The sequence below is a fragment of the Cuculus canorus genome, chromosome 2 (assembly GCF_017976375.1).
Source record: "Cuculus canorus isolate bCucCan1 chromosome 2, bCucCan1.pri, whole genome shotgun sequence".
NCBI classification, from domain to species: Eukaryota; Metazoa; Chordata; class Aves; order Cuculiformes; family Cuculidae; genus Cuculus; species Cuculus canorus.
This window is the reverse complement of record NC_071402.1, coordinates 112315784-112328921: the sequence shown is the minus strand read 5'-3', so window position 1 is coordinate 112328921 and position 13138 is coordinate 112315784. Positions and strand designations below refer to the sequence as shown.

Below are 13138 nucleotides of genomic sequence, written 5' to 3'. Positions count from 1 at the left end.
AAGGACCTCCTGAAGCTTGGGCATTTGTACGTTTTTCCTTCTCAAGACACGCACTGCAAATTTTTCCCCACAAAGACATGAGCGGAATTATTCCCTTCTACTAGCTACTTATTTTCACAAAACTTGGAACCACATTTCTTTGGACAACTCTGAGCCTTATCTGTCACAGTTGTTCACACTAGACAACAGGTCAAAACCAGTATGACTGGAGAGGGATACGAATACACACAGGCACCACACACAGGATCACGTGAGCCTTGTTTCCATGGGAAAATAGAAAAATACAGCCGCAATGAAATCTAGGATCTGAAGTAACTGCATAATAAAGCAGATTTTAATAAATAAATCCAGTATTTGTAATAAATTCAGTATTAGTACAATAGATGTCCTTTTAAACAGGAAGTACAAAACTTCCAAGTTAGGGCAACTAACGTGAAAATGTACACAATTTATTACATACTATAACAGAATAGCAAAAATAAGTGGATGGCATCACTGGCTTCAATTAATATATTGACAGCAAATGACTGCATCTACGGCTTAGGATGAGAAGACATAGTACTACAACTGACAACTAACTTAGACAACTAATGCAAGCCAGCTTTTATGTTAATGTCAAGGCTTCCCAAAAACTCTTTCCTTTAATGTTATTTTGCAAATTGTCAAACTATGAGACCCGACATAAAAATCTCAATCTAAAAAGTAATGTCTTAAAGAAATATGAAATTCATTCTGGATATACATTGTTCTCTTCTGTTTCTGTTTCCTGACTACAAGCCCCACCTTAGACTTGTCTTCCAGTGACAATTTAAGATACTTTTCCCATGCAAGTACTTTGGGGTCTATTAATACACAAACTGCAGCCTTTCCTTCTGTAAAGGTACTTACAGTGAGTCTCTCTCTTCTCTGCACGTTTGACGGTCTTTACAAAATCTCTCTTGAACACTTCTACATAACAGCAGCTCCAAGATTTAAAAAAAGTAAAGCATCCGTGGCTGGGGTTTTTACTACAGATCCTCTATTTAACTAAATCCCAAAGAAGAGTTCTGAGTAAGGTGGAGTTTTATTAGTTCCTCCAGTGCTTGGCCTCCAGGGCCTGGAGGGGGTTTGGTTAGGGGTTTTTTTGCCTTTTTTTTTCTGGTTGGTTTGGTTGGTGGGGAATGTTTGTTTTTTAAGTCTCCCATGGGTCAAAACAATGACCTATCCAAGATTTGAACCTCTATATACCTAGGCTCATAGGCTTGACAACTATGAAAGAAATGGCTACTCACCCTACCATGACATTACTGCCAACAAAGAATCTGATTATATCTGTGTAAAAGCATTTTATTTTGATGGAGAGCACCCACTGAGATAATGGCTGCATATTCCGTATTTTTATATCCCTCCCTGTGAATGGGTAAAGTTTAATCACCTCTTAGGATCCAAGACACATTTATCTTGATCAACCATTCAAGCAGTTGTCTATATGGTGTTGGCTCTTTGTAACTATCAAAGATTTGCTTAATGTATGCAGCTGGTGTTCAATAATTAATGCAAAAAAGACACTTCAATAAATATTGTCGATTTAAATATCCTGGTGAGTAGCTTTGGCTTGTGATGTCTTTACAGTATGAAAACATACCCTGTTCAGACTGCACGGGATAAAACAAAGCTTTCAAGTCACCTTTCTAAGTCAGAATGAGATAAAACACTAACCCTTGCTTTAAGAAATGCCAAAGTAACACATATAGCACTTAAATTCTTTAACAGCTCTTTAACAGCCACTAAACAAAAACCTTTGCAGATAAGAGGTAAGTGAACAGGTTACCACAGTCTTAAAAGAGCAATCCTCTACCTACAACATGATGGTTATTCTTTAGCTCATACAGAGTTCTCTATGGTTTGCAGTTTTGACAAGATAACAGGTATGAAATATCAGCGTATCTGCAAAGTGAGAATGTATGATGTGATCTCAGGCTGGATGTAATGGGAAACTGCTCTCTAGCTACAAAATTGGCTCTCGTTCCACATTTCAAAATAAGGCAGCTGCAGCATACCCCTATAGAGTATATCAAATAAACTACCCCTTATTGATTTTGTAAATCAGTATTAACAGACACAACATTCTGAGTTTTAGCACCTCCTGGTAGAGTAGGTATCACACGTGCGGTATGCAAGCAGCCGTTTGGAAGAAGTCCGTAACAATTGATATGGGGTGGCACGAGCAGCATTCAAAAACAAAAAAGAAGAAAACCCCACGGGTCAAGGCAGAACCGTCTGCACGAAAAGGAGTTCCAAGCTCTCAGACACTGTAAGGGCCCACATACCAACACAGGCTATGCACTATCAACTGAAAAAAGTCTCAACAGCACCATGGCTCTTTCCCCACCAGCTTCAATAAATGGCATATTTCTTCTGGTATCAAAATCGCCGGATTTTTTTCTTACTCTGCATTCATTAAGCCTTTTGCCTGCTGCCTAGAAAGAGCCTTTGTATGTTGAGAGTGATTCATCAACTCACTATTGTTCAATGCATTTAAACACTGCTTTTGAGATTCACAGTAGAATAGGCTTATTTGAACTGAAGTTAGTTTTTCAGCTACTCTTTAACACGTCAGTGTTCAGGACCATCCTTGACTTTTCAGATCACAACAAAACTGCCAACCGAACTGAGAAATATTTCATGTTTCGGAAAGGACTATACTCTTCAGTGAAATCAAGATGTTCCAACCAAAATGTGATTATGAATAGTGCCAGCGACTAGGAATTGAGCTTATTTCTTTCTCTGTAGCTTGGTCCTTTGCCGGCTCTGCTTCTACACACTCTTCTCAGTACTGCCACTGCTCTTCTGTGAGTAACTTCCAGGCATCTAAGTCTTCGCTAGGAAAAAAAAAATACTGTTCTTCAAATCTGGTCAACCACACCGACTTTCTATCATTCTCACTGTGTTTCCATAATTTCCCATCCCAGGGGGTGGGGTACATCTAGAGGCACAAATGACCTTAATATGAAAGTCCTTGGATTTGGTCATAGGATCTCTGGACTGTATATGGAAATACAGATTCTGCAGATCACAATCTGAACTAGTCATGAAAAGTTAATACGGGAATTATGGAGGTCACCATCTGCAGCCCCAAAAGAATGAAGTTAAGGAATTGGACTTCCTGTCACCATGGGGACAGCTGTGGTATCACTAACAATCAACTGGCAAACACAAACCAGCATGGCAAACAATTAAGCCAGGGAAGAACAAGCATTGTTCTAGCACTGCAACACTGGAACATAACATAAGCAAGAACATAATGAGATTTTTTTTAAGTCTCGTCACCCAAGCTTAAAGGCACACTTTCTCAATTCTCAAACAATCTTCGGCATCTTTCAAGCAGCTAAATATGAGATAAACACAGGTATGTAAGTGCTCTTTCTTCTTCACTTCTTGAAGTTTCTTATTCTTAGTTCTCTTTACTCATCACTCTGAATACACATCTCTCGTGTTTTGTAAGACACTCAATCACTTATTGTTCCCTCTACTGTTTCCCATTCCAATTCTGTTCACATCGCCACTTTGCTGAGATCTACACACATTCCACTCCCTTCCTTAACCCAAAAGCCTGCACAGATATCAAGCCTGCCCTGGCTGCATGGGCAGAAGGAATCTTCTATTTTCCTGGGTAGTTTCTTCAGCTTAGGTGGTTCTTCAGCCCCAGCCAGGTCAACTTCAGACCTCATTCTCCCTTGTACAAGAAAATGCTTTGCTGTAATCCTCCCACTTAGCGTGAGATGGGCAGCTGCCTCTGCTGACAGTAGCCAAAACTCCTGTCCCAGCTGCTGAAGCTACCACACACGTCATCTATAGTTTAGATATTTTAGCTGACAAGAAAGCATTACTTCCATGCTCTTCCTTCTTTCATCTTCAAGGGTACAAATGACTTCAAAGATCTGCCCTATCTTGGTTTTGTTTTGTTTTTTTAATATATATCACATCACCTCACATAGCAAGGAGAGAAAGGGGTTGCTGCTAGTCTAACAAGGTCTCCAAGCTTGAGTTGTAAGTCCCTTAGCAAATGCAGAGCTGCCTCTACCTGAAAATGCAAGTTTATTGACTTCAAATCAATGTTTTGCAACTATAATTTAGACTACAAGCCGCGATTCCCCTGAGAGTATCAAATCTTTGCTACGATTAAAATCTTTGTTACACACCAGCTGCATCCCTCACTGTCACAGAAGTGGTATAGACTACCAAAACGCTTAAGATAGTCTTCCTTTCATAATCCATCTCTGATGGCTGACCACAAATCATTTCAGTGTCACAGCGCAAGCAACCACAATACCAGAGGATTACTGAATGAATCACCCATATTTATCCAGAGAGTTAGTGAGGACTGCAGCTCAGGGCTGAAAGGGCTTGGTTTCTTCAGAGGTCCTTCAACAGGCACAGATCTGGGAGGTCCTTGCTATTTTGACCTCTACTGAACAGCAGCCAAAACAAGCAAGCATAGTGCCATCATAAAAATTTTAAAGCTTATAAAGAAAGATCTGGTTTACTGCCCTTTCCCCATGATGGGAACTGTAACATTCCTCCCTCTCCCACATTCAGAAGCATTTACTCAGTTTTGAAGAACAAATCAGTGTAACACTCAAAACAGTTAAAGGAGAAATGTTTACAACTTTCTCTTATTTCCAAATCTCTGGTGATCTTCAAACTGACTTGAGCTCAGACTGAAAGCGTGGATGTCCAAATTCTTCTGTATTCTGTGGACAATATGGTGATTGGAACTCTAAAACGTGTCCTGTACGGCCTCCAGCTTGATCTGCTTCATATATACGTTAAACATTCCTCCCTTGACCACTGCCGTATTATTTTTCAGAGACATTCTTCCAAGGACAGTGAGCATAAAACTACAAGACACAGCAACACCTGACATTTTAAGCCAGTTTCTTTTTGTGACTGTTTGGCTTAAACTATGTGTTGCAGTGGAGAAAGTTTGAAGACAGAGCTTCTCTAAAAGCTGGGCTCAGTGGGAGGGCAATGAGATGTATGGTATATCTCTCAAGAATACATAAATTACAGGGGAAAAAAAAAAAGCAGCTTTTTTTTTTTCCCTCCCAAAGAAAAATGCACTTGAAAGCCTTCCTAAACATGTTGATGGAGCAAAACAAAGAACCACTTTATTTTAGGACTTAGTACTTCCAAAAGAATGTCATTCTTTTCATGCCCAAGGTCTCTTATTTTCTTTCCTATTTCCTCTTATTTAAATTGTATTAAACATACAGCGATCCCCATTCTCTGCTACTTACTCCTACCCCTGCACCAGCTCCTCTATTCTGCAGAGGAAAGCCTTCATGCAGCTGAACAGTAACCGGCTTTAGGAAAACAGTCCAACAAATGGACAAGAGAAACCACGTTCTCAGCCAGATCTCTTCCCTCAGCCCATTTCCTGTGCAGCCTCACGAGCACTCCCATGGCAGCAGCGAAGGCATAAGGCAGCATTGCAATTCAGCAGCTAGGGAAAGAACTGCTTAGGTCAGCAATGCTGTTAAAATCGGACACTGAACTACGTATGACTTACGTTCTTTGACTGCTGTGCAGTCTGCACTGAAGGATGCGCCTCTCCTCTTTCACACTGCACAGAGCTCAGAGAGGGTCACTATTCATACCCAAATCAATCCAACTGCAAGCTAAAAGGGATAGCCCTGCTTTCCCTCTTGCACACATATTTGATATGGTACCCGTAAATCTCCCATAGCATCAGTCAAATCAGCTTGTTGAAACACTAGAAAATGAATTCAACATCAACAGAAAGTTAACAGCCTCAAGAACGAGAGAGAGAATGCCCGGTCACAGGAGAAGCAGAGCTGCTATTTCAACCGGGACTACAGTTAGGATAGGTTACACAAACTGAAGCTGCAAAATATTTCAGAACTGTCAATTCCACCTCTGAAGGAGATGCTGAAAGTTTGAGACTATATATTCCATGTTCCTAATTAAAGGCTGGACAAAATTAGTTTTAATTAAACTTAAAATAATTAAAACTTCTTGCAAGTTTGTCTTCTGCAGCACTACTTATTATTTGGCTAGCATTCAGTAGTTTATTTAATATTCTATAAACAGAACATAAATAATACATGAAAAAATAATAATTATTGCTCAAGAAAAAGAAGGAAATCATTGAGCTTGAAAGCTAAGTCTGGATTCATACATCAACAGGTCGAATCATGTTCTCATTACATAGAAATAAGGCAAGTAGTTCCCACATAGCCAAGATGAAACAACCAACTTGAAGAAAGCAATAATAATACTCACCAAAGAACTCAAAGTCAAACATTTCTCCCCAACAAAGACATTTAAATTACCACTAGTTGCTAACAAAGATTAAGGAAATTCCAGAATCTCCACAGTAACTGAAAAATAAAGGTTAAGGTGGGCCCTCTCTATTTTTTCTGTCCTGCAGCTCACAGTCCTACAACTCACTACAGCGTTTGCCTTTCGAGTAGCATCTCTTGGCCTGTGTTCAACCTCAGACCCAGAATATCCCACACATTCTTCCTAGTCATGACCACATGCCCCACATGTCCTGTACTTGTGAGTTCAATTATTCTTACTGAAATGTAGGACTTCACAGTTTCTTATTTCTGAACTTTACTTTTTTTTCAGATCTCAGCATTGGCATTTTTCTTCAAATAATTTTTAATTCTAGCTTCCACCCCACACACTTTGATGCAGTAGACAATGATATAACCGCTACTATCTCTTTTGCAAGGGCTTCACTTGTCTTGACTATTACCAAAATTACAATTCAAATCTTCCTTTCTGGACATTGAAAGCTCCTCCTGCTGGCCTTCTGTTGAACTAAAAACAAACCAAAACAAATACTTGCCAAACCAAGGAAACACAACAAAACATTACTGATATTTTAGTATCTTTCAGTATTTGGTGTTGAGACAAACAGCACTAGGAAAAATCTCACTCCGCAGAAAGCACAGAATAAGAGATAACTCCAAGGACTTGCCTCGAAGAAACAGATTATCCACATTATGACAGAAACAGTGTAAAATCTTATTTTTTTCTTTGCCCGGCAAACAATCTGCTGTGCTGAGATAGAAACAGAGATTATTAATTATTTTCCTACTGGAGTTGAGGAATAAAACAAGCCAAAATATCAACTACAGAGGTAAGAAATCTGAAGATGACTCACAGTCATATTACTCTTCTTATGTAAACTTATCGTGACAAACTACCAGAATTTTAGTCATAGGTTTTCATTACTTCTAATCAGGTGTAATTTGCATAAAGAATGGAGAGGTGGCTTTACTGCTCAAAAAAGTAAATTTTATGAGTGTAACTATTGCATTTTGGTGGGCTTTGAAAAAGCCACACAGCATGGTTAAAGTCAAGTGTAGACTGCTAAAGCTCTACTTGAAAAGTAGTGTTTCTCCATCCCACGTGTCTTTAGCAGAAGTTCAAACAGGTTTCAAGATTACTTATTTGAGCCAGACACAACGCAGTTTGAGCCACCAGACTGTACGAAGTCAGATAATCTTGCAATTATTTCAAGTAGGAGAGTATGTTGAGTAGGAGAGACACTTTAATAGGAACTTATGTACACGTGGATAACATCCAGGTTAACCCAGTAAAGCCAGCAAATATCTATCAGCTGTGATAGCTTCAGAGCAAGGAATTAGTTTACTGCTTTAAGTTCACCTGAGAGTTCGAACAACACATATCTTAGCACTGTTCCAGTTTTTTGAGATTGACAAATATTTCAGAGTTTGAGAAGAAAAAAATATTTTTTTTCCTCACAGCCTTGCAGAACCAGTGACTTTGGAAGAAGAAAAAACACAAACCACAAAACAACACCCCCAAACGGAAGCTCTATATTTGTAGGAAGAGAGGTCAGTCCCAACCAATACGAAACAAGCTGGATCACAGAAACAGGACACCAAGCTAACAATTTTCAGTTCAGTAAGCAACTCTTTCATTCTAATGAGATCCAAAATAAAAGCCTAAATTATGCACATCTTCTGGGTACTCCCTGGTGTTCCAAAGTTTCCAACAGCCTTTAGAAATTAATTTATCACTGTCTACACAGATGTCCTAAATGAAGTCCTCACTGAGGTCAGGCCTTAAAGATGATTCATCTCTAGGTCACTCCTGGTGTTCTACAACCAGCTTTCTCACTAGAACTCCCTGCCATTCACAAATGAGTCAACACATTCTTAATCCCATCTTTTTGATTTATCAGTAACTCAAACTGGTAATTGCGTTTTCCACTTCAATGAGCTAGATGAACTCAGATATTTTCTTATCTGCTTTCTTACTTTTGAACTGGCAGATTGTTTATTAAACCACTATAAACAGTCGCAGACTTCAGAAAAACAAAATCACCACTTAGATGGCCAAAATCTTTTTTGAGACAATTCAACTTTGCTGCTAACAAGTCCATACTTGTTAACTGAACATCTATTCTCTTTCCCCCACTCATTACCAAGTCAATCCTTTACCAAAACAATCCTCTTCATTCCCTCCAGAACCTTTCCCTTCTGGTTATATGAGGCAGAAACTTCCCAGAGTGGCATTTCCTAAGAAGTTTTCACTTCTTATGCATAGCATAGAGCTGAACCAAGAGCTCCCGCATCATGCACCTTTTCCTTCTGTATGCTCAGCAGAGTACGCAACATGTAAGAACCGGGTTTTCACCTGAAAGGAACGATACAGCCCATCCAAGGAAAGTTACATTAGTTCCCTCATTAATTCCCTCATTATCCATACCAGTCACCTACAGTGTAAATTATGCTCCTCCTCAAGACTTCCTCCAGCCTTCCCCACTTGCCACTCCAATACATGTAGCTCAGCAGTTCCGATAAATAAGCCAGTCACCAGCCATTATCACTGCTCAATTAAACAGTCATACCAATAACGAGGGATTACTTACTTCGGAACTTTGAAACCCCGAAAGACCTTTAGCAACATCTAAGAAGAAAGAGATGATATGGAGAATGGTCTAAGTGCTCTACATATCTGTTCCTCAGCAAAGGAAAAGGTAACGAACAGATTATTAAAAGTAATAAAAAATAAATATTAATGTTTTTCTTGAAAATACACATTAGTCTGTGATACTCATTACTTCACAATATCATTCAAGCCCAGAGTTCAATAACCAATGTGCTTCTAACGTTTAAAGGTGTAACATCTATGTTTACATAAGATGCAAATACGCAAATAAGATGCAGACCAGAGTTTTCCGGAGTATTTTTAATTTTCTTTTTGAAGTAGCAGATGCTGGCAGTCACCACCACAGCCAGGAACACTGGAACTGATCACGAGCAAAACATCTAAGATCTTGTGCTGTTGTGGTTAATATTATGTATATAATATGCTTTCAACTGCAATGCTGTACGTATAAAGAACCGCCAATAAGCGGACGTAGAGAGGAGGTAAGAAAATAACATAGGTGGTGATTATTATGCAAGTTAATTTTAAAACTCTCAGACTATGTAATACTCTTCACCTCATCTTGTATGAGTGGAGTACTACACAATCCTCATTTGTCCTGCAGTTCTACAGCCAAGGAGTTCTGCCACCCTACAGCAACAGCAAGCAGAAAGTCTTGCACTATGAAAAAAACACCTTGAAAAGCAAATTTCAAGTTTTAAGGCCCATTTTTTCCGATCTAAAAGTGCAGGGAAGAAAAACTTTTACATCAGCCTGTTCGCAATACGTCAGTATTTAGTGCTCCTTGCACAAAAGGGTATTTTTAAAGGCTTGTCTAGGTTTCACAGTAATCAATTATCACTCCAACTAAGACTTTAAAAGCGAACACATTATATTTGTCCAACGTAATGTTATTTCCTCGAGCTAACCTGACCTTTAATGACAAATACACTTGCAAATGAAATAAATCAGACGGGCAAATAGAGTTAAGCCATATTAGTTTCAGCCCTCAAACTCATAAGGGCGATGTGCAAACAGCGGCGAGCGCACAGCGCCGTAAAGTCAACGGGGAGGGGAGGAAAAACGCCCTCACAAGTTACTCCTGAGGCTGAGTAAACAGCAAATATCGACAGCAACCTCCAAGCTCAGAGGCGCAGAGCGAGGGGGAAGGAGGGAGGCGCGGAGCGAAGGGCGGGGCTGGAGCCCAAACCAGCCCAACAGCGCCCCCCCGAGGCCAGAGCGGGGGCACTGCCGGACAGACATGCGGAAACACACAGAGAGTCACAGACAGACATACACACAGAGTCACAGACACACAGACTGACACACAGAGACATGGACGGACAGACACACGGACATGGAGTCACAGACATGGAGTCACAGACAGACTGACACACACAAACATGTACAGACACGGAGTCACAGTCATGGAAACAGTCATGAACACAGAGTCATGGAACCGGACATGGACATGGACACAGTCATGGAGTCACGGACATGGACATACACACACAAGAGTCAAACAGACACACACAGACGGACACACAGTCAAACACACACACAGAGTCGGACACACAGTCAAACACACACACAGAGTCGGACACACAGACGGACACACACACAGAGTCAAAGACACACAGACACACAGAGTCAAAGACACAGTCAAAGACACAGTCAAAGACACAGTCAAAGACAGACTGGCGTACACACACAGACAGTCGCAGACACACAGAGTGACACATACACACAGAGTCACAGACAGACACACACACAGAGACAGAGTCATGGACAGACAGTCACAGACAGACAAACACATGTGCACACAGACACACCCTCCAAAACACACCCCAAAAAATCGCCAACATGCTTGTCCATGCTGATAAAACCGCACAGCCAAGCGTGCTATCGGCTGACCAAATGCACAGACACAGCAATAGGCGTGCGGAGGAGGAATCCCCGTTTTCACGTAGATTCGCCTAAAACGCATCATTAAAAAAAAAAGCGAGAGGTGAGTCATCACTGCACTGCTAGGAAGGCGCTGTAACTTCCCATTGAAGGGAAATTCACCTAAAGTCAGGATGAACAACTTCAAACTCGCAATGGGAACCCCCAGGGGCACGTTATTCATTACGGTGTGTAAGGGACGGACATGCGCACACTTGATTGAACCGTGTAAGACACACACAGAGACATACACACATTTCACTCCATCAAATGGTTTAAGACACACAGAGACACACACTCACAGAGACACACTTCATTCAACCATGTAAGACACACTCAGACACACACTTCATTTAAGTGAGACACACACACTTCATTAAACCATGTAAGACACAGGCACACACTCACACAGACACACTCACTTCATTAAACCGTGTAAAACACAGACACACTCACCTCACTAAACCATGTAAGACACACTCAGACACACACACCTCATTAAATCACGTAAAACACACTCACTTCATTAAACCGTGCAAGACACGCACACACAGACACACTCACTTTACTAAACCATGTAAGACACAGACACACACTTCATTAAACTGTGTAAGACACACACACACCTCATTAAACCATGTAAAACGCTCAGAGACACACAGTTCATTAAACTATGTGAGACACGCACACATACATTCACTTTATAAAACCACGTTAAGACAAGACACAGACACTCCATTAAACTGTGTGAGACACACAGACACACACACACTTGCCTCATTAAACCACGTAAAACACTGAGACACAGTTCAATTAACTGTGTAAGACACACAGACAGAGACACACACACAGAGACGGTTCATTAAACCACGTAAGACACACACAGACACACTCACTTCATTAAACCATGGAAGACGCACACAGGCATACACTCACACAGACACAAACTCACTTCATTAAACCGTGTCAGACAGAGCACTGACTTCATTAAACCATGTAAGACACACTCACAGACACACTCACTTCATTAAACCGTGTAAGACACACTCACAGACACACTCACTTCATTAAACCGTGTTAGACACACTCACAGACACACTTCATTAAACCGTGTAAGACACACTCACACGGACACTCACTTCATTAAACCGTGTAAGACACACTCACAGACACACTCACTTCATTAAACCGTGTAAGACACACTCACAGACACACTCACTTCATTAAACCGTGTAAGACACACTCACAGACACACTCACTTCATTAAACCGTGTTAGACACACACACGCTCACTTCATTGAACTGTTAGACACACACACGCTCACTTCATTGAACTGTTAGACACACACAGAGACACACACACAGAGACACACACACAGAGACACACACACAGAGACACACACACAGAGACACACACTCACTTCATTAAGCCGTGTAAGACACACTCACATAGACACACAATTCATTAAGCCGTGTAAGACACACTCACTTCATTAAACCGTGTAAGACACACACACGCTCACTTCATTGAGCTTTTAGACACACACACAGACACACACACACTCACTTCATTAAACCGTGTAAGACACACAGCCAGACAGACACACAGCCACACGCACGGTGCCCCCCACGCCCGGCACGGCCTATGGCCCATAGCAGCGATCCCAGGGAGCGGGAGTGGAGTAGGGAGAACAGAAAGGAAAAAGAAAATCCCCACTTAACTTAATCCATTATATTAGACACGGTGTGTAACAGAGTTGTAAGAGACTATTTTTTTTTCTTGAATTACATACAAAAAACCCTTCAGCCGCCCACGAAAGCAAAACCAACTTCCCCGCCCCCCGTCCCCTTCTATTAGGGCAGAAGAATATAAATAGGAAAACGCTAACCAACCCTCCCCAGATTTCTGGGTTTCCCTTCCTGAGAAGGAGGGATAAAAACTGTATTCAGTGTAGTTTTTTTGCGTCAAAGGAGTTCGATTCCTCGCTCGCACCCGATGAAGAAGTGCTGCGGAGCTCCGCACCTCCTACATGATGAATCATGGTCTCCCTGGCGCCCAGCCCCGCCGAGCCGAGCCGCCTCACCTTAAAATTACTGGAGTTGACCCATCCTGTTAACTCGTCGATGACTTTGTCCAGGCGCTGCTGGTCCTGCTCCAGGTCGGTGCTCCTCGCCGGGTCGCTCAGGTATTCCAGCAGCTCCTGGCCGACCTGCATCCTGCGGCCCACGTCCTTCTGCTGGACCTGCTCACTGAAATAATCCATCCCGGCGGGCTCCATCC

The 13138-nt window shown here is 41.3% G+C and overlaps 1 protein-coding gene across 29 annotated transcripts in view; it reads right to left on the bottom strand.

Annotated features, from left to right (window-relative positions):
* The window catches only part of CLASP2 (cytoplasmic linker associated protein 2), a 155966-nt gene extending 142828 nt beyond the window's left edge, over window positions 1-13138 (bottom strand). For all 29 annotated transcript variants that reach the window (XM_054060001.1, XM_054060006.1, XM_054060003.1 and 26 more), the window contains exon 1: window positions 12942-13138. In XM_054060001.1, coding sequence (XP_053915976.1) covers window positions 12942-13136 — 195 coding nt within the window. In that variant the 5' untranslated portion in view covers window positions 13137-13138. The remainder of the gene's footprint in view (window positions 1-12941) is intronic.